Raw genomic sequence first — 24,116 nt, forward strand, 5'->3', positions numbered from 1 at the left:
TTGTTGCTAGTCTCACATAAATTCGAACAATTGGATTTCTCATTTCTTCGAAAACTACATTAATTTTAAACATTCTCACTTCAACATTATCTTACTTATCAAATTAATTTCGATATCTATTTGATACCAATCACTTTCTTACCAGCTTGACGTACCATACGTCACAAGCTGTATTATGTACGAAGCCTAGCCTAGCCTAGCTGAGTATCGTTAACGTGCTTTCGAGGACATTGTGTTGCACACGCACAATAGAGACCAGCACGCATACGTTCTCACTGGGATTGACAGTACTTCTCAGTGCTGGAGGGTGACAGCTATCATCATCGTTATACACCGTTTCATCATATCATATATCATCTCATATCTTCGACATCAACCAGACTGATCATTGTTGTTCTCGTCTCATATTGTACTGGCTTCGGCCACTTTGCAGTCTTCGCGATCCGTGGGTGTGTCCCCTGTGAACTCGATGGAGTGCAAGGGGGCCAAACCCAGAACGGGTCCCAATTCTCAAAAACGAACAGGTGAAACACTACAATCACAAAATCAGAACAAGCAACCTCGATCAAGATCTCCTGTCAGTCAGGCCTCCGAAAGTGACCTCTATAATCTAGCTATGGACATCGCTTCAAACCAACCTCCAGCAACCTTCAATTATCTTCTCACAAATGCTGACATCAAATATTCTAATCCTAAACACATTCTAATTCAACTTATGAAATACTATCCGCGAGCTAATGTATCAGAAATCATCTTCACTAGGAACTGAATAATTATCAAATATCCAGACGAAAACTTCCTTACTACAATCAGAAACAAAGCTGGCTTTCACATTTTTGGCGATAAAGCTAACATCCAAGCTCTTTCTCAAACCAGAAAAAAGCAACCACCACCACCTCGACGCCAACCCATGTTTTCAGTGGTGATAAAAGGCGTTCCACCAGCATATTCTGATGAATAAATCCTGGACGAATTAAGACTCGAATGCTATGAAGTACACAAATGCATTCGCATCAAGTGTCAGTCAGGTCCCACCTATCTCGTTCGAGTTCTTACAGCATCCAAGGAAACAGTAGACGATCTACTGCAAAATGGTGCTTGTATCTATCGCAGACGCCATAGAGTAGAACCATCCCGCACTTCACCACCACTTCCGATCCGCTGTGAAAGATGCCAAACATATGCCTCACATCTGACTAAAAACTGTCCAAACTCACCCCGCTGTGGACATTGCAATGAGGACCATTCCACTAACAACTGTTCTAACCTGCAAAAACCACCTCTCTGCAATACCTGCCATCAACAACACCCAACCTATAGTTATAAATGCCATCAAAAACCTGCTCCACCAACTGATAAACCGGAACTATCCGTTCCCATCCGCACCACCGATTCCGCTACACCACCTGATAACTCCTTACGAGAACCCATCACAGCTGAAGACTTGCTCCGTTTCACCACTCTTGTTCTTCAAAATATCCACCCCTTCTTACGCCCACACATTCTTATGCAGGTCGATCACATAGCCCAACAATTATTTGGCCTACAACTTTCTGCTACTTACACCGGTCCACATGCCCACTTTTCCATCACATCTACTAAAACAGATCCAGAATGGCCATCTCTATAATTTACAACCATCGCCCAGCAACCTCTAAAACAGTTTCAATCTTCATGGCAGTCACTTTCCTCTTCATTAATATCCGATCTCTTCTCACTCATAAAGCAGTTTTTGAACAACTCCTAAGGGAGAAACAAATACAGGCTTTTGCGTTGAACGAAACCTATCTCAAACCTACACATCATGTCCGTTTTCCACAGTTTCAACTACACCGTCATGATTGCTCTAGACCATACCAACGAGCAAATGGAGGCACTGCGATTGGAACATATCACAATATCCCGGTACGCACTCACTATTTTCCAAAGCCACATAACCTTCCCGAGTATTCCATAGTCACACTATATTTTCGCACCAAAATCATCACTCTATGCACTATCTACATTCGACCAGGCCACCCAATACCATATGAATTTTTTCAATACATTGACAATACTTTTAGGCATTACATCATCATGGCAGACATAAATATTCATTGCCGCCCGCAGGCTGAGAAACAACAGTTTCACAACTACATCTCTAATATCATTGCCGCCGATTTTCATCATCTCCCATCGCCATCTCGCCCCATCAGCAACACTTCCCCAGACATAGTTATCAGCTCTGCGTCTCTGAATATTCAAAATCTTAGGGTTCTCCCACCTTTCGGCAGCGATCATGCTCCGATACTACTCGATATTATTCTCACCCACTCAGCTCAAACACAACCACCGCCCATTCACTACTTTGATTATAATCATGCAAATTGGGCTAATTTCCAAGCGGATCTTACAAATTCGATACAACATCTTCAAGAGCCTACCTCAGAGCACAAACTCTATGACCTTGTTGACCAACTCACATCATCTCTTGACATAGCCACCCACAATAACATACCCCTACGTATACGTCATCCACACAAACCTCCGATCCCTCCACAATATCATTCCATCCTTGCTGCTTCTCGCCGCTCTTTCCGTGACTTTCAACGTACTCATAATCCTATATCCTTAGCACAGCATCGTCGTTGGACTCGCATGCTTCATAATTACCTTACTGCCTATAAAAGAAAACGTTGGATCTCCACCTGCAACTCCCTCTCGACTACATCACATCCTACCAAATTCTGGCAAAAATTCCATCAGTTAACTGGTCAAACTCGACATACATCATACCCTATCATTTCACATCATCATCCTCTCCAAACCGATACTGATAAAGCAAATGCTTTTGCCTCCTTCTTCCAAGAAATATTTACCCCTACCGTACAACTACCACATCCAACTATCACCCGACGTGTCGAACGCCTTGCAAATCCGCACTCCCCCCTCCTACAACCCAACATTCACCATCAACTCACCGATTCACCTCTTAATGATCCCATTACTCCTGCAGATATCTCAGCCTCCATCAAATCGAAACGTACCACGGCGCCTGGCTTTGACCATATAACTTATAAACTCATAAAAGCCTCTCCTCCCGTCTTATATACACTTCTTGCAGCCATATACAACTTCATTCTCGGCACCGGCTTTTATCCACCACAATGGGAAATCTCAAAAACTCTGCTTTTCACCAAACCCAATAAATCTCCTACAGAACTCTCATCATACCGTCCTATACAACTGACATCAGTACTCAGCAAAATATTTGAACGCATTCTTGTCAGTCGCCTTCATACCCATCTTTCTGAGCGAAACCTCATTCCTCTTCATCAAGCTGGTTTTCGCCCAAACATCAGTATTTCCGATCAACTCTTACGCCTCACGACTGCCATAACTAATCATTACAATACCTCCAAACCTTCCTGCCTGTTATTGTTCGATCTTGAAAAGGCTTTTGACAAAGTTTGGCATGCCGGCCTCATCGCTAAACTTCTCTCTTTTCATCTTCCTTTCTCCTACATCAGATATATCCATTCTTTCCTTTCAAATCGTATGACTTACATTACCATCAACCAATCACTTTCACATCCGATCTTTCTTCACTGTGGTGTTCCTCAAGGCTCTGTTCTTTCACCCCTTCTTTATGTATTATACGTAGCAGACATGCCCCCTCTACCACAAAATGTCTCATTATATCAATATGCCGACGATACCGCTTTTTTCGCCACAGCCAACACTGTTCAACAGATAAATCGAACACTCCAACAAGCAATTGATGCCTTCACTTCCTGGTGTGACAAGTGGCGCCTAACCATAAATCCCCTCAAAACGCAGGCTATCATTTTTCTTCCACCTCGCTGCCGATCACGAATTTATCGCAATCCTGCTCTTCTTCATATTCACGTCAATGGCACTTTCATACGCCCATCATCAACAGTAACATACCTCGGAATCATCTTTGACTCCAAACTCAGCTGGAAACCTCACTTACAGAAAATCCGATCACAGGCTACAAATCGATTAAACCTTCTCCGGCGGCTAGTGGGCACCACTTGGGGCTTACATACTGACACTGTTATTAAGACTTATAAGGTTTTCCTTCGACCTGCTCTCACACATGGCCATATATGCTGGATCTCTGCCCCTGACGCACTATATACTAGACTTGCAATATCCGAACGTCATGCTCTCCGCCTTGCTTATCGCATAAGACTACCAGCACCAACTGCCGATCTCTATCGCCGTATCAACTTTCCCACCATCTTACAACACTTAGAAACACTCCGCACAAAATACATAACAAAAGTCATTGCCGAAGGTAATCCGCTCTTCCTCGACACCTTTCACCAGGACATCATTCATGATACCCCTCCTCAACATCAAGCCACACCTCTTCAACATCTTCTTACTCTTTACCATACGACTTTAGACGATAATGACCCCCACAAGGCCGATTTTGCTATATACCGTCCACCTCACCTTAGTCCATGCATTTATCCATCTCTGCACTAGTGTTTTCATCAATGTTGTTAGCAGCGGGCTTCATCTGTCATCATCAGCCCTGTGACGCCCCAGGGCAGAAGATAACCATTCATTTGTCTACACTAACCATATCCCTGTGTTTTGTTGTGGCGTCTATCAGCACTTCACCTCATCTCTCATTTCACAACCATAGCCCGGCCTACTAAATGCAATAGTGAATAATAAATAACCCTACGTATACTGATGCCTTCCCTATGGAAATTGATGCCTCCAAAGCCATTTTGAAGAAAGAAGAAGAAGAAAAAAATGATGACCACAAAAGAATAAAATAAATAAATGCTCCTCAAACTCTCAATGCCCAACTATCAATAAAAGTAAAACCCTATACCTAGTTTTTCCTCCTACCGAAGAAAGGGCGTAACCCTTTGATCGGGTTAACCTTAAAAAAAAATGATACCAATGACTGCAATAAAGGTAAAATATTCACCGAAAAAAGACAAAATATTGGCTTTCCTTGTCTGGGTTTCCAACCACGAAATTTAGGCAGTATGTACTACGTGTCTTAGTCCACGGTTTTAAAAGTTAACCAATTCACAGAACTTGCTTAACTACTTATTACTAGCTCTCACTTATTTTACTCTCACACTCAGAAAAACTGTATGTGGCGTACGTAAAAACGTTTGTTATATGTGTAAATCCTGTAGCTGTTGGACTTAACGTACACTAAACGTATAACTGAAAAAGTATATTTGAACGTACTTTCCGTATAAGTGTTCCTAAAAAACGTACTTTCTACACGAACGAAAAGACTTTATGAAGGCGGTCAGGATCTCACATACAGATGGCCGTATGTAACTTATAGCTAACGTACGTAATGTACGGAAGACTGTTAGATGTCAGATATCCTGCAACGACATTGTGTAACATCTAAGCGGGAAAGAGGGCAGTACTGAAACAAAATTAATTTTTACGGGGGTATACCCCAATCTTTTATTTTTACTTCCTCGTGAGGCCTCAAAGAGACTAGAGGAAATCCCAATAGGTTCAATGCGGTTATTCAGCTGCAACATGTGTTGGATATAGGTTAAATTAAGTTTCAATATCAAAAAGGAACGTTTCTGCTATAACATTTATTTTAACAAAAGCCATAAATGAATTCAACAACAAAATCACTAAACGAAGATAACAATAACTATGAAAAATTCTCGTAACAAATTCGTCGTCAGAAACGTTGATCTTTCGATGCAGAGTTATCATTACATTTTAATGAACATCGGAGTTTGACAGTCATATTTCAATTTTAATTTTAAAGAATTAAATGTCCAAAAGAAGTATTTATACCACTTTCCCAGTTTCACTTAATACGCAATACACTAGCCCATATTGCCATAAATAATAAGGCATCCCCAATCAAACTAAGCATTCAAGTTAACTATGTGAAAAAGAATAAAAAAGAAAGAAAAAAAATACAAGAAAAATAACACAAAAAGAATGATTAAAGATTTCTCATTATCCTATGCTAATATGGACTATTACAATTATAACTTACGATACCACGTAACTCCTGTTCTGGGCATCCACACCGAAAGATATGTAATGGAACGATATTCAATCACATTTTAAGTTCAATATTACTGTTCCATTCACTCCGACTTCCTGTCAGCTAATGTACCTGACACAAGGTTGAATGCTCTCACATCAGTTCAGCGAGTTCCAACTTTTGCCACTAGATGTCACTATGTCTTTGATGCGTATAGAAAGCATCTATCACTGCCTACCTCTAGCGACTAAACTGATTACTACTTATTCCACTTTCTTACTTCAATCAAGATGCTCACAATCTTAAAGTCTTTTTTTTTTTTTCAATTCCGTTACAAAATTCCCCCACAAGGGTGTATAAATAATTTAATAGACAATAAGGTAATTGAAAAAAAAAATGATCTGTCTCTGTTGAAATCAGGCATGCCAAAATCGGAAGGATCAACTCACCATGTCCACTCACTTTCCAAAACAAAGATCTTACTTGAATATGGGCCCACTTAATTCCGGAATATTCAGAGTTCCATGGAGTTCTAATCCTTTCCATAACGAGGATGAAAATGTGACAGCCATCTCGAGGATCCAGAGTATTTACCAAAGGCAACTGATGACGAAGAAAAGAAAGTCTCTACCATTTCTGACGATGTATTCCCAGGGACATGAACAGGCATGGACAAGTACACACATCCTGCAGGATTGAACAAACAAACACAGTATACAAACATAATAAAAATATCTAACATTAAACATGTCTATCTACATATTTACAATATTTAAGGTTATTACATGTGTTTCAGGCAAGCTTTACTTTCATGAATAAGATTCAATTACTTATGAATAGAAATTTTAAATGCACTTTTACAATTTACATTTAAATTCTTTCAATTTTACAAATTATGAAGCTCTAGAAGGATAGTACTTTTTTATATGCATAACATTCCTTTTTATAACAATGTCAGGATTCTCTATTGACTTTAACAAAACAGTATTTTTGGTCGGATAGCAAAGTATCTGGAACGGGCCATCATAATTCTGACTTAGTTTCGGCATAATTTTCTGCTCGATCGAAGCCTTTAACATACGCTTCACTAAGACAGAATCACCCACAGCAAATGTCACTGGAATATGGCGTTTCTTATAAGCGGATTCTTTCCGACGCCAAGCCTTTTCTATATTTTGAGCTATCCTCTGACTCATCTCTTCCTTATCTTGTGTATTATCCAATACACCAAGATCTATGATCCATCTAACATCAAGAGGATTCCACATTATTCTCCCAAGATATAATTCGCCAGGAGTTTTACGAGTTTCTGAATTCTCTGACGAATTCAACGTATATTGCACTTTGTAAATGTGATCAGCCCATTTAGTTTGGTTTTGATTTATATACGCCTTCAATATCAACTTTATATTTTTATTTTGTCTTTCCGTGAAATTACAAGAAGGCGAATAGGGAGCAGTACAAATATCTTGTATACCTAAACTAAACAAATATTGGCGGAACTGATCAGATCTAAAGTAACTCGCATTATCGTGCAATAATCGAGCTGGATATCCGTACATATAAAATATCTTATCCAACTTGACACATATAATCTTAGAAGTTATCTTTCTAAGTGGTTCAATAATAACGAACCTTGAAAAGGCATCCGTGACAACTAACAGATATTTATATCCATGACTAGGTAACCAAGGACCCATTACGTCAATATGCAAGCAAGCATTGGGTTTAGTTTCCTTTTTCGAAAAATACGTACCATAAAGAGGAATATTTCGATCTTTTATCCGCTGGCAGATATCACAGCGTTGAATAAATTGAGCAATATCTTGATACAAATTGTCCCAAGTAAAGCGGCTTGCAATTTTAGCGATGGTCTTGGCCCGACCACCATGACCACCCCCGACGATTTGTTCGTGGAAGAATTTAATGATACTCTCTTTCATACTGTCAGGAATTACAGCCCGAAGTCCCCCATATACCTTGCCATTCGTCCTTTTTAACAAAATATTATTTTGGATAAGATATGGTTCTACTGTATGTTTATTTTCTATAGATTGGATTATACCTTTCAGCTTTGGATCCATCCTTTGCAGTTCTCCTAAAGGCTTATTAAAAAGAGGTAATTTCCAAAAATTTATAAAAGATAAATGAACATTTTGATCGTTAACAGTATTAATCTCAACAATATCATCGCCCGGAGGCTCGAAATCAACAAAACTATACATACGACTGATATAATCAGCCAAAAAGTTCTTTTTACTCCTAAGATGTATTATATTGAAATTATATTTACTTATCTTTTCTATCATAGAGCCGTATTTTCTTTGTCTTTTATGATTTTTCAAAATCCATGTTAAGCTGGCATTATCACAAAATACTGTAAATTTATTATGATGCAAATACATATCAAACTTATCTAAACAGTAAATTAAAGATTTCATCTCAAGTTCAAAGATATTCTTCGACCAATCAGTTGTTGGAATTAACTTACTAGCAAACATCACCGGTCTTAATAACCCTTGATCATCATACTGACTAAGGATTCCGCTATAACATCGACAAGATGAATCGACATGTACTACAAATGGACTTGAAAAATCCGGGACTTTCAAAATGACATGATTTATTATAGCTTCCTTGATTTGATCTAAGATTTCATCTTCCTCTTTACCCCACTTAAATGGATTTTTAGGACTCTTAAGTTCGTATAAAGGCCCTAACAATTCTCCATAATCTTTCAAGAATCTCAAATAATATGAAAGAAAACCCAACAGTTTCGCTAATGCTCTACGATTTTTAGGCCTAGGAAGTTGTTTAATCACCTTCACTCTTTCTTGATCGATATACATATTTCCTTCAGAAAATTCATAACCAAGAAATTTTATTTTACGTTTACACAAACGAGTTTTATGAGGGGAAATGGTTACACCATTCTCTCGAAGTCTCTGCAAAACTTTTTCCAGAATCTCGTTATGTTTTTCAATACTATCAGCATGAACTATTATGTCATCGACAAATATGTCTAAATATTCACCTTCCAGGTCCCTAAACATTCTATGCATTAAGCTAGACAATACAAAACCTGATGTAACAAGACCCATTGGTACCTTGCGAAACTGGAGTAATCTAGTTGGGGTGGCAAAAGCTGTTATTGCTCGAGAGCTAGGATGAAGTTCAATTTGATAATAGCTAAACTTTACGTCAAAACAGCTAAAATAACGATGTCTCCCAATGTTAGCTATAATAGATTCTGCGTGGGGACTCGGAAATCCTGTCATTAACACACGCTTGTTGATTTCTGAGAAGTTGACTACTAATCTCGGCGATTTATCCTTATTTGAAATCATGAAGCAGGGAGAAATAAATGGCGAACTTTTAATCTCTTCAACAACCCCTTTTTCTATTAAAGAATCGATAAATTTATCCATATCTTTCAATTTATGTTTGGGAACAGGATAAGGCTGTGTAATACACGGTGTAGTATCAGTTAATATTATCTCATGTTGATAATCCTTTATCATACCTAAATCATCAGTTATGACGTCTTTAGATTCGTTAAACAATTTTTCAACATAAGGTATTAAATTTGGAGAAATAATATCAACAGAGAAATCAACATTACCTTTTCCATTTTCTTCCAACTCATTGGGAGAATTCTGGAATTCAGATCTGGTGGGATTGTCAACACTGACCCCAGCTGGAACTTCTTCCACAAACTGGACCTCTCTGGAAAAATCTCTCGAATCCATCTGCCTAGATGAAGAACGCCGTGGTATATGAACGTTTGTCACAACATTGGTTCGGCTGGAACTCCCCCTTCTCCACCTAGATCTGGCCCGCTGACGCTGACCGGAAACCATCTCTCTGCTCACACCCGAAACTGTTTGGCCTAGAGAAGATCGATTAGGACCACCACCATTGCTCTCCACACCTGAAGTTGAACGATCTATCTGCAAAATTGACTGTGAATAGTTACTAGTTAATGGGGGTTTTAATGATTGATCAGGTAAATCAATGTCACTACCCATCACTGAAAATCGACGATCAGTCATTGGAACTGATTCCTCAGGATGTTCTGACCTCTGAGTGATAGGCGACTGAGTATGAACACCACCACTGAACTCCGCCACTGCTGAATGATAACCATCATGTAACGCTAATCGTTCATCCGAAGTCGTTGACGGTTGACATCTCAAACCATGACTGCTCACCTCCACTAAAGACTTATCACCACTGCGCACCGTTGACGGACGCTGACCTCGACGTATAGTTGACTGTCGTCTAAAATTCCTGGATGGTACTACCTTTGTCTGGTGAGAGACATCTAGATCACGCTCCGCCTCTGAAACTCCAAGGTCTCTTGACATCATGGATGGATGGTGACTACTCTGATGAACAGACGGGCATCTATTTCCCACATCACACGATGTTGTTGATGGACGGGATGAATTGATAGCAAAAGTCCCTTGACGGAAACGCCCCGCTGATTCACGACGATTACCAATATTTCCAGCTAACCTCTGAAAACCTCTTCCTCTACACGCTGACGCTGAGGAGCTACGCTGCATAGATATAGAACGCGATCCAGGTCTAATACCATTACTCTCATTTCCACTAAACTCCATTTCAACTTGACAACCTTGTCCAGTAGAAGATGAACAACCTACCTGGTCCGGGCATTGCATATCTGTACCAGGAAAACCATATATAGAGTTCTGAAGTGAAGCGGTCGTATTACATACTCTAGGACGACATCCGGTATTACTATTCTGTCTATTAACCCCACTATTACTTACACTAGAATGTTTTAATTGTGTAGGATAATCAACAAATATATCCGAATGATGAGAATCATGTTGATTAAATTCAGTCAATTTAACTTCTTTATTGAGTTTCTCAAAAAATAAAGTTTTATTTCGAATGTCAATATGAGCAAAATTTTCGTTTAAAAACGAAATTCCCAATAATAATTTCAAACTAGGGTGATCAATAATTCCAAACCAAGCACTAAAACAAGAATTGTTCACGAAAAATCTTAATTCAACCATTTCTTCGATATTTACAGACTCATTGTCCAAAACAGTTACTAAATACTTTACAGGTTTAACTTTAGGTCGACATTTCATACATATTTCCTCAAAAACTGTTCGTTCACATAAATTCAGAGTTGAGCCTGTATCAATAACAGCCGGATAAGGCGTTCGACAGATGGAAACCATCATTTGTAAAAGATGATATTGTTTCTCCATTTCATTGTTTACATACATAGAGTCTCCCCGAATATTGCTACCTTTATACGGACATCGATTCCAAGCATGATTACTACTACCACATACATTGCAAACCAATCCTGACCCAAAATTCCTAACGCGATTTTGTTTCGTAAGGTTACGTACTACTGTATTCGAAATATATTGATTTTTTACTGTTTTCTGATAATCCAAGGCATATCGCCTATTCATCTCATAACTTTCGGCAAATTCTAAGAATTCATGAACAGTATTAGGCAAACTAGTTAACAATAATAAATCCCGAATCTCAGGTTTGATTAAGTTCGAGACCGTGTGACAAAATTCTACATCTGACATTTCCATATTCAATAGTTGCAACACTGATATTTTTTCACGAAGAAAATTTAGAAGGGATTCATGCTCTTTCATAACTCTAAACATCTTACTATTGTAAAATTCCGTACGAACTAAAGGTGAGATAAATTTTTCCAAAATACATTCAGAAATATACTTCCAATCAGTCGTTATATTAAGTAAACGCTGCATCTCTTCAAACATTTGATTCTTACATTTACTTAAACTAGCTACTAAAACTGCTTCGGAAGGTGCAACCTTCATTTCGATCATTTCGTTTACCTTCAACAAGAACTGACATAAAAGAATACCACTATTTTCATTCACAAGAGGTAGTTCGCTAATTTGCATCTCAATAGATTTATAAATGCTTTCTGAGAATATTTTTGTGAAATTACATGTGATAGGTGGTTTATTCAACCCACAATAAGGACGTACTTGTGGCACCGCACAGCCAGCGAAGTCCAACAAATCAGAAACATCCCGATTCTGAGGGGCCCCCCTGGCTCCTGCGGTGGGCACATCGTCAATTTGCACCAGAGAACCAACGGGAACCTCGTTACCCCCTGGTGGATTACACACAGGAGACCAACCTGTGAACTCTCTTCCAAAACGAGCAGCAAAATTCATGATTCTGATTTTTTTTTTCTTTTTGAGAAATATATTTTCTAATTTATAGGCCGAAAATGGTCATAAGCTATCCCGTACAACACACTAAACTTATTATTTCTATAACACAGTAGAACCATTTACATATACTACGTATATCGGAACAAATATTCCTTACAACAGATTTTCTCAAAGCCAAATATTCGTATTATTTCCAATACTGAAACGATTTTTGTTTGTTCTTTTCTCAGCAAGTAAGGGAATGAAACATACACGTACTCTTTCCTTTCAACCGACCACATACAAATAAATATAATGGGACATCGAACCAAGTACCACAAATCAGGACTCGAACCGCAATGCACTAACCACTCCTACCGTCCGGGATCGAACCTGCGCTATCTTGATCCGAACCAATATTCAAACATTTCACTAGAACACAGACCAACACATGTAATAATACCGGGATACGATCCAACACAGCAATAACCGACATTAGCTGACAGGAAGCTTGTAACAAAATTAATTTTTACGGGGGTATACCCCAATCTTTTATTTTTACTTCCTCGTGAGGCCTCAAAGAGACTAGAGGAAATCCCAATAGGTTCAATGCGGTTATTCAGCTGCAACATGTGTTGGATATAGGTTAAATTAAGTTTCAATATCAAAAAGGAACGTTTCTGCTATAACATTTATTTTAACAAAAGCCATAAATGAATTCAACAACAAAATCACTAAACGAAGATAACAATAACTATGAAAAATTCTCGTAACAAATTCGTCGTCAGAAACGTTGATCTTTCGATGCAGAGTTATCATTACATTTTAATGAACATCGGAGTTTGACAGTCATATTTCAATTTTAATTTTAAAGAATTAAATGTCCAAAAGAAGTATTTATACCACTTTCCCAGTTTCACTTAATACGCAATACACTAGCCCATATTGCCATAAATAATAAGGCATCCCCAATCAAACTAAGCATTCAAGTTAACTATGTGAAAAAGAATAAAAAAGAAAGAAAAAAAAATACAAGAAAAATAACACAAAAAGAATGATTAAAGATTTCTCATTATCCTATGCTAATATGGACTATTACAATTATAACTTACGATACCACGTAACTCCTGTTCTGGGCATCCACACCGAAAGATATGTAATGGAACGATATTCAATCACATTTTAAGTTCAATATTACTGTTCCATTCACTCCGACTTCCTGTCAGCTAATGTACCTGACACAAGGTTGAATGCTCTCACATCAGTTCAGCGAGTTCCAACTTTTGCCACTAGATGTCACTATGTCTTTGATGCGTATAGAAAGCATCTATCACTGCCTACCTCTAGCGACTAAACTGATTACTACTTATTCCACTTTCTTACTTCAATCAAGATGCTCACAATCTTAAAGTCTTTTTTTTTTTTTTTCAATTCCGTTACAGTACGTATGTAGCATATGGATAACGTATGTTAAGTATTGATTTATGTAGTAAACATAAGGATCCCGTATATTTGTACACTATACCACTATCCGGATAACGGATTTTTCTCAGTGACCTTAGCTCATTTTTCTATTAACCTAGAACGACAAGGACACGAACACAGAAACATCGAGGAGAGTTAAGATTCCAAAGGGTCTTCCACCGGGAATCGAACCCAGGACCCCATACACCAAAGGCGCACGTGGTAGCCAATAGACCAGCGAGAAGGGCACCAATTCGACCACTCAGACTATTGACAAAATTATCACTATGCACATGATGTGTTCAATAACGGAATCGTTCCCGATTTCTGATTGTAACGACAGTTTTTTTGCTAATGAAAAAATTTCCGTAGCAAATTCCTCAAATTTCATTTTCAAGCCATTATAGGGTACCTTTATGGAGAGTTTCGCATCTTTATCTCATTAAGAAGTACCTAATGGCTATGGACAGTTTTTCGCCCATAAAAATTCCCATAGTACATTCCTTAAATTTGGAACCTTTACTTACACAAGTCATTACGTAAGGTGGGTACCATTATGCAGAGTTTCAATTCTCTATCTCATTTGGAAGCACCTAATCAATGATGAGTGAGTAAATGAACCGATCTCTGTTTCAGTAAGGACAATTTTTTGCCCATAGAAAATTCCATAGCACATTCCTTAAATTTCGGATATTTTTTTATATTCAGGCCATTATAAGCTATCTTCGTGTAGACATTCACATCTTCATCTCATTGGGAAGTACCTAATGGCTACGGACAATTTTTCGTCTATAAAAAATTTCCCATACCACATTCGTCACATTTCGGACTTTTTCCATACTCAGGTCATTATAAGATACCTTTATGCAGTTTCACGTTTCTATCTCATTGGGAAGCACCTAATCAATTTGATGAGGGAGAAAATGAACCGATTTGTGTTTAACTAAGGACAGTTTTTCGCCCATAAATAACTCCCATAGCAGATTCCTCACATTTCGGACTTTTTCCATACTCAGGTCGTTATAGGGTACCTTTATGCAAAGTTTCAGGTTTCCATCTCATTGGGAAGTACCTAATCAATTTGATGAGTGAGTGAGTGAAACGATTTTTTTCCTGGTTAAGGGCAATTTTTTGCCCATAAAAGATTTCCAGTAGCACATTCCTCAGATTTTGGACTTTTTCCATACTCAGGTCGTTATAGGGTACCTTTATGCAAAGTTTCAGGTTTCCATCTCATTGGGAAGTATCTAATCAATTTGATGAGTGAGTGAGTGAAACGATTTTTTTCCTGGCTAAGAACAGTTTTTTGCCCATAAAAAAATTTCCATAGCACATTCCTCAGATTTTGGACTGTTTCCATACTCAGGTCGTTACAGGGTACCTTTATGCAAAGTTTCAGGTTTCCATCTCATTGGGAAGTACCTAATCAATTTGATGAGTGAGTGAGTGAAACAATTTTTTTCCTGGCTAAGAACAGTTTTTTGCCCATAAAAAATTTTCCATAGCACATCCCTCAGATTTTGGACCTTTTCCATACTCAAATTGTTAGAGGGTACCTTTATGCAAAGTTTCAGGTTTCTATCTCATTGGGAAGTACCTAATCAATTTGATGAGTGAGTGAGTGAAACGATTTTTTTCCTGGCTAAGGACAGTTTTTTGCCCATAAAAGATTTCCAATAGCACATTCCTCAAATTTCGGACTTTTTCCCTACTCAGGTTGTTATAGGGTACCTTTATGGAAAGTTTCAGGTTTCCATCTCATTGGGAAGTACCTAATCAATTTGATGAGTGAGTGAGTGAAACGATTTTTTTCCTGGCTAAGGACAGTTTTTTGCCCATAAAAAATTTCCCATAGCACATTCCTCAAATTTCGGACTTTTTCCATACTCAGGTTGTTATAGGGTACCTTTATGGAAAGTTTCAGGTTTCCATCTCATTGGGAAGTACCTAATCAATTTGATGAGTGAGTGAGTGAAACGATTTTTTTCCTGGCTAAGGACAGTTTTTTGCCCATAAACAATTTTCCATAGCACATTCCTCAGATTTCGGACTTTTTCCATACTCATGTTATTGTAGGGTACCTTTATGCAAAGTTTCAAATTTCTATCTCATTGGGAAGTACCTAATCAATTTGATGAGTGAGTGAGTGAAACGATTTTTTTCCTGGCTAAGGACAGTTTTTTGCCCATAAAAAATTTCCCATAGCACATTCCTCAGATTTTAGACTTTTTCCATACTCCAATTGTTATAGGGTATCTTTATGCAAAGTTTCACGTTTCTACCTCATTGGGAAGTGCCTAATCAATTTGATGAGTGAGTCAGTGAGTCAGTGAGCCTGAAAACTGCATATTTTGGGGGTCCAGTACTCAAATATGGTTGAAGGTAGGAATGTGAGACTTGGCATATGAGTCCATCTGTGGGATATCTCCTTACATTCTAAATTTCATGTTTCTACCCTTAATAGAATCGTTTTTACAAAGCCTCGAAATCGGCGATTTTACCCAAAACTCTTGTTCGTGTATAATATGCTTACGGCAGTGCAGGCCAGTTTTCATTTTCTTCGCGGAACTTGGCTGCCATGCACTTCCGTGCATGTTGATAACACAGGTCCGGTGATAAGGTTAACACTGGTCCGGTGTTACCAGTGTGACACAGACGCGGTGTTGATTGGTGTGGAAAGAAATTAAAATGAAATCTTTGTCTCACAGTTATGCCGTCTGGGCTAAAGGAGACGGTGATGATGAGAAATAAATAAAATGGTGCAATGAAGAAAGTGCAAGGAAACAGGAGAACCCCGAGAAAACTCACGCACACGGGTGTTTTGTCCACCTGGTGTGGAAAGAACATCGCGTCATATAACAACAAACGAAGGAACGCAGAAATAGGACAACCACCACGGTGCTATTTAAATATGTATTCTGAGTTTAACAACCAGCTAACATGATGAACGCAAGTCTTTTGAGGTAATATTATTAACTAATATTTGTCAATGATCCGGCAAACTGTTTATTTACTAATAGCAATGTGTTAACGAAAAGGTCGCAGTTCATCCAAAATTCTCTGTATCAGACACATATATTTCCATCGTCGTGTAGAGTGCTTTCGTAGTCCGGTTCTCTTGTCGGCTAAATAGTGTGGAGTGAAACGGATTAGGAATTAGATTTCTGCGCTTTCAGCATCTATGGCCATGTTAGGCCGTCACTAGGATTAGGATTAGGAATTAGATTTCTGGGCTTTCGGTATCTATGGCCATGTTAGGCCTTCACTAGGATTAGGATTAGAATTAGATTTCTGAGCTTTCGGCATCTATGGCCATGTTAGGCCGTCACTAGAATTAGGATTAGGAATTAGATTTCTGGGCTTTCGGTATCTATGGCCATGTTAGGCCTTCACTAGGATTAGGATTAGGAATTAGATTTCTAGGCTTTCGGCATCTGTGGCCATGTTTGGCCGTCACTAGGATTAGGATTAGGAATTAGATTTTTGGGCTTTCGGCATCTATGGCCATGTTAGGCCGTCACTAGGATTAGGATTAGGAATTAGATTTCTGGGCTTTCGGTATCTATGGCCATGTTAGGCCTTCACTAGGATTAGGATTAGGAATTAGATTTCTAGGCTTTCGGCATCTGTGGCCATGTTAGGCCGTCACTAGGATTAGGATTAGGAATTAGATTTTTGGGCTTTCGGCATCTATGGCCATGTTAGGCCGTCACTAGGATTAGGATTAGGAATTAGATTTCTGGGCTTTCGGCATCTATGGCCATGTTAGGCCGTCACTAGGATTAGGATTAGGAATTAGGTTTCTGGGCTTTTGACATCTATGGCCATGTTAGGCCGTCACGTATGAAAGATGATGTCTCTCCGTGATCACTAGAGACATGATGTTTAGGTATTAAAAGCTGGAAAATTGGCAGGCAAATAGGCACTTAAAATTTAAAAAATAGGCACTAAAATGTAACTCAAAATAATGAAGATAAATATTAAGTACAATTAAAAAATAAATTCAAGTCATACATAATGTTCGGAGAATATAGAAACATACCAGTTTGTTTATACCTTCTTTTACTGTATACCGTACACGAAAACGAAGCTTGACACGTATTCCATGTATATTTGGTAAATATATTCCGTACAGCACTTTATCACTACACATGACAGTCCAAAGTTTATACATTTATCAGTACACACAGCAGCCCAAAGTTTCACAGCACTTTATCACTGCATATAGCAGTCCAAAGTTTTACATTGTATCACTACAAACAACACTTATATTTCTCGGAAGAAGAAGAATCATTTCTTGAAATACTAAATTATATATGTTTTCCCAATAAAATTTTATTTTGAAGAAAATGCATAGAATAGGCAACATTAGTCACTAAAGCAATTATTTAGGCAGGTATGGGCGAAATAGGCAAAATAAAATTGGCTTAAATTGAAACTATAATCCCCATATAAACTTTGAATCGTAACTTTTGATCATATTTTTAACATTAAAGAACATTCATTTTGCCTAACATCCGGTCTTTAGTGATCACACTATCCCATGAAAGGGAAGGAAAAAATCGGCCTGCACCATTATGTTAGATACTATCCCAACATTTGACTCATGGGAATGAAATTGAAAAGCAGGGAAACCTCACTCAGGATGGCTTACCTAAAAAAAAAAAAGCTTTTACACTTTTTTCAATCGAGTGTCCCTAGCGGGAATCGAACCCGTGGAGAGGAATGTATTATACTGATGAACGACAGTGTATCCTACAACTGTACCGGATTCAAGTCCCAGGTGTAGTTCGGAACCTACATTAATAACAGTTTCCGTGTTTCATAACCTCGATAGTGTATTAGGAAGCAAAACCTAAACGTAAACTTTTAGTGTGAACAGTCTCGGGTTCGATTCCCAGTGGAGACACTCGGTCGAATAATCTAACAGTTTTTTTAAAAAAAATTCAACGTTCCACGATTTTCTTTTAGGCTAAAGGAGAAGGTTGGTCATTAAAATTAATGACCGCAAAACAATTAGTGGATTGACAATATACGAGGAACCCACGTACATGACGTTATCTACCAGAAACTCACATAATCTGGGATCTAATTAAGAGCCTCTCCCACCCGAAGAGATTTCTTTACCACTCAGCCATAATGGCCTAAAATTCTGTCAAATAGGAATTATATTAGAGGAAAATTATAGAAATCTGTCAGTATTTAATTATAAATTAGCAGTGTCGCAGTGCACCACGTAGATAACTTTGGTTTGTCAAAGTGTACACAACATCAAAATTGAAGTTTGAATTGACTTAAGAATAGAAGCTCCACTGTCATTGTCCGTCGTGAAAAAAAATGTCCAAAGGTCTAAAAAGCTACTAAAGGTCTAAAAAGCTATGACTGTCAGAGACAGGGCGATAAAGAGTGCTGACCACATGTTTGTCGCTTCAGCCAAACGTTTTTGGCCGAAAAAATATTCTAGTCTGTCCATATTCACTGTGCTCTCCAGATGTAACACAATGCGACATCTACCTAAACAATAAAACCGTGCTTAACTCTTAAGAGGCCTCATCCCAGCGAAATTAAAATACCGCTAATTTTACAGAAATTATGTGATATCTTCAAATAGACAAAAGATAATCGAAATGTGGAACAAGAGCGCTCTAGACAATATCATTTTACCTGGGACACCGTTATCACGATTCACTTATCTGGTTTCGATTTCGAGCCATTTTGAAAATCGGCATTTATTTTCGCGTTTCTAAACGGCTGAACACGGAAAACCACTAGATGACTTGTGATAACGGTGCCTCACGCAAAATAATATTGTCTAGGGCGCTCTTGTTCCACATTTCGATTATCTTTTATCTATTTGAAGATATCACATAATTACTGTAAAATTAGCGGTATTTTAATTTCGCTGGGATGAGGCCTCTTAAATTTTTTTTGTCATATTAGTACTACGCGGAGTCTGTCAGACTCCGAACAATAGATTGCGGAGAAACCAACTGCACGATGTTAATTTTCGCATACATACTAAATATAACTAAGAAGGTAGAGGAAATGACAATCCGGAGAGGCGGTCGAACGGAAAGTTACTGCGACAGCGGAGTTTGATAGACTCCGCGTAGTACTTATGGGGACACCATTCTTGACATTGAGAATCCCAGGACAGAACAGCTGAATGCTCTTCCGAAAAAAAGCCTTCCAGAAATGCTTCCAGTCATGGATTCAACGTTGGAATAAGTACATTGCTAGCCAAGAACAGTACTTTGAAGGAGATTAAATCAAATTCCATGTAAGCTTATTACTTTGTTTCTAATAAAATTCCATGTAAGCTTATTACTTTGTTTCTAATAAAATTCCATGTAAGCTTATTACTTTGTTTCTAATAAAATTCCATGTAAGCTTATTACTTTGTTTCTAATAAAATTCCATGTAAGCTTATTACTTTGTTTCTAATAAAATTCCATATAAGCTTATTACTTTGTTTCTAATCAAAGTTCATGTAAGCTTATTACTTTGTTTCAAATAAAATTTCATGTAAGCTTATTACTTTGTTTCTAATAAAATTCCATATAAGCTTATTACTTTGTTTCTAATCAAAGTTCATGTAAGCTTATTACTTTGTTTCTAATAAAATTCCATGTAAGCTTATTACTTTGTTTCTAATAAAATTTCATGTAAGCTTATTACTTTGTTTCTAATCAAAGTTCATGTAAGCTTATTACTTTGTTTCTAATAAAATTCCATATAAGCTTATTACTTTGTTTCTAATCAAAGTTCATGTAAGCTTATTACTTTGTTTCAAATAAAATTTCATGTAAGCTTATTACTTTGTTTCTAATAAAATTCCATATAAGCTTATTACTTTGTTTCTAATCAAAGTTCATGTAAGCTTATTACTTTGTTTCAAATAAAATTTCATGTAAGCTTATTACTTTGTTTCTAATAAAATTCCATGTAAGCTTATTACTTTGTTTCTAATAAAATTTCATGTAAGCTTATTACTTTGTTTCTAATAAAATTCCATGTAAGCTTATTACTTTGTTTCTAATAAAATTTAATGTAAGCTTATTACTTTGTTTCTAATAAAATTCCATGTAAGTTTATTACTTTGTTTCTAATAAAATTCCATGTAAGCTTATTACTTTGTTTCTAATTAGTTATGCGCACGAGACAAGATTTGTGGCTGTCTCGGCTCGAAAATGTGCTGTAAAAGTGATGTCTCGACTCGGAAGATATTTCTCTATTGGAAGAGCCGTGTTTCGACTCGAATGTTGTCATGAAAATCCTGTCTCGACTCGTCTCATGCGCATCCCTATTTCTAATAAAAAATAATTATTCATCGTATATTTTTGATCATATCTCGTAAAATAACTGATCCACACGCAGAGAAGCTCATGCATACGTGGTATACTAACCGTGTCGATTGGTAAAGACGCTCCTACTCAAGCTTTAGTAAAGAAATTTCTTTTCATAACCCAGTGGTTAAGTGTGGTTAACTGCTATATGGGGAACAAAGAAACATATCTCGTTACAGATCTCGTTAACTGCTGAAAAGAAAATACATTTTTTTCATTTGTTTTATTTCCACAGTTATTTCCTACCAAAGCCAAGCTACATTTATCCTTGTTTTAATCTGCCTGCTAAACTGTGAATGCGGAGAACTAACGTGTTTATTTTAATCATCGGATGAAAACCCAGACTCATTAGCGGTTCACGCTGCTGTTATTGTCGGTTGGGTTGATGTTTGTTGAAAATTGGATGGTTTAACACAACGCAAAGAAAGACTTAGACGCAACAGCATCATGGTTGTTCATTTCAGCATGCAAATTCTGTGACAAGCTCATTATTTAACTCAATGAAACTTGGTGTGTTTCTCATTTTGTGGGGGTTTGTTCAACCATCTTTGTGAACGATTTTCTGGTCCACTGACCGACAGGATACTTAACTTCAGATGCACTTTTGTTCTTAGTTTGTTGATGTTGTCATCCCTTTGATCTCAGGTAGTTTATCAAGTACTTTATATATATATATGTATATATATATATATATATATATATATATATATATATATATATATATATATACTGTATATATAGTTGCAAAAAACAAAACATTGACTGTAAAATGTTACAAATTTCTTGCTTTTCCTTCCCTTCTTGGCAACTGAAACTTTCGTGATAATACATGATAATAGTATGGTGACCAACCACGTGTTCATACTTTTAGTATTCATCTTATTTAGTGCTTTCGTGTTTCGATTAAGGTTACATTTTTTCGGGGGTGGGTGGGTGGGCACGGCGACTGAGGTAGAGTGCTTTATGGTGATTGAGGTTCCTGCTTCGATCCCCAGTGAAGTAAGTTTGTGGAGCAGAATATCGTGTCCGTGGGTTTTCTCAAGGGTACTTCCGTTTGCTCCCGCATTCTCATCCCGCTACTTCTTCTATCATCATTCAATTGCCTTAATCATATTCTCCCTTACCCTAAAGGGTGTTATCGTTGAATAAAATTCCATGTAAGCTTATTACTTTGTTTCTAATAAAATTCCATATAACCTTATTACTTTGTTTCTAATAAAATTCCATATAAGCTTATAACTTTGTTTCTAATAAAATTCCATATAAGCTTATTACTTTGTTTCTAATAAAATTCCATGTAAGCTTGTTACTTTGTTTCTAATAAAATTCCATATAAGCTTATTACTTTGTTTCTAATAAAATTCCATGTAAGCTTGTTACTTTGTTTCTAATAAAATTCCATATAAGCTTATTACTTTGTTTCTAATAAAATTCCATATAAGCTTATTACTTTGTTTCTAATAAAATTCCATTTAAGCTTATAACTTTGTTTCTAATAAAATTCCATATAAGCTTATTACTTTGTTTCTAATAAAATTCCATATAAGCTTATTACTTTGTTTCTAATAAAATTCCATATAAGCTTATTACTTTGTTTCTAATAAAATTCCATATAAGCTTATTACTTTGTTTCTAATAAAATTCCATGTAAGCTTGTTACTTTGTTTCTAATTAGGGATGCGCACGAGACAAGATTTGTGGCTGTCTCGTCTCGAAAATGTGTTGTAAAAGTGATGTCTCGACTCGAAAAATGTATGTTTCTCTATTGGAAGAGCCGCATCTCGACTCGAATTTTGTCAGGAAAATCCAGTCTCGACTCGTCTCGTGCGCATCCCTAATTTTTAAGTTTTACGTTCCTTGCTTATGCCGACTAGGCTAAAGGAGAGGATGATGAAGAGAAATGAATGAAATGGTGGAATGAAGAAAGTGGGAGGAAAGGAAGAACCCCAAGAAAACCCACGCACACGGTGATTGTCTACCACAAAGTCCACTTGGCGCGACTTGGGATCGAACCAAGAACCCATTGCATCAGAGGTCAGCACTCTACCACTGAGCCACCGCGACCCCAGGAGAAAGTAAGATACGGGAAAAGAAGGAAGCGGACTGGGACCATTATGGAAACTATTCGGCCTTTGCCTGCTGTGAATGAGGAACGCCTTACTCAGGATGGCTCGTTTAATGTTTATAGAGTAAACACTTGAAAATAATTATCCTGAAGATAGGACTGAAATGCATGTTGAAAATTTTGCCCAATGAACCAGGATACACTGCTATGTAATTTAGCTATGAAAGACCACCAAAATCAATGGAAAGACTTTAATATTTTTGGACTTTTTCACCGAGCTAGGAAAAGTCAGGAGGCTCATTCTTCACCCTGGTTGTGGACACCTATAATCTTCTGGAAACTGTCCCCTTAATCAAAATTACTGATTGAACGAGAAGAAGTATCTAGTTTATATTCCGAGGCTGTTTCACACGAAGCTCTCTGTCAATTAAAATGGTAATACAGTGGTTAGGTGAATCACAGCAACTAATCAACGCCATAAATATGCAGAAGCTAAAATGGGGTATAAACTACGACTTTATTATAACAATCCGCCTTGTTTCAGGTGCCGTAAGAATAATAAAATTGCAAAACTATTTAATGTAAAATGTAGGCTTATTATTGTGTGTCACTAAAGGGACCACTTGTAATCGTAATGTAGTGATATGTAAATATATGTGCAATGCCTACTTGAGTATGTGTTATAATGTAATATGTCAAATACTGTTCTTTGCACCGAGACAATAGATTTATAGAAACATTTCGAATCTTCTTTTCTCCTGTATTTAAATCGAAATAAAATGATAAAAGACCAGATCCAAACAAGTGCTAAATATATTCAAAACTTCATTTCAGTCTCTCTCTCTCTCTCTCTCCATATATATATATATATATATATATATATATATATATATATATATATGTGTGTGTGTGTGTGTGTGTGTGTGTGTGTAAAATAAAAATAATTTCCTTTCCGCCTACTTAGGATAGGATTTAAATCAAAAAATATATTTAGCGTACGTAGAAATGTACGTTATATCCGTAACTTCTGTAGTTTTTGA

At 37.3% G+C, this 24,116-nt stretch overlaps 1 protein-coding gene across 1 annotated transcript; it reads right to left on the reverse strand.

The window, feature by feature from the left end:
* Window positions 1-5,458: 5,458 nt before the first annotated feature.
* LOC145676140 (uncharacterized) lies at window positions 5,459-12,231 on the reverse strand. Its single transcript, XM_081747048.1, has 2 exons — window positions 9,630-12,231; window positions 5,459-6,694 (listed from the first exon to the last, which is right to left on the reverse strand). The coding sequence occupies exons 1-2, from the start codon at window positions 12,220-12,222 to the stop codon at window positions 6,540-6,542; spliced, it is 2,748 nt and encodes a 915-aa protein (XP_081603174.1). The 5' UTR covers window positions 12,223-12,231; the 3' UTR covers window positions 5,459-6,539.
* Window positions 12,232-24,116: the final 11,885 nt, after the last annotated feature.

This window comes from Thermobia domestica, chromosome 18, assembly GCF_964235325.1.
Source record: "Thermobia domestica chromosome 18, izTheDome1.hap1.1, whole genome shotgun sequence".
Classification (NCBI taxonomy): domain Eukaryota; kingdom Metazoa; phylum Arthropoda; class Insecta; order Zygentoma; family Lepismatidae; genus Thermobia; species Thermobia domestica.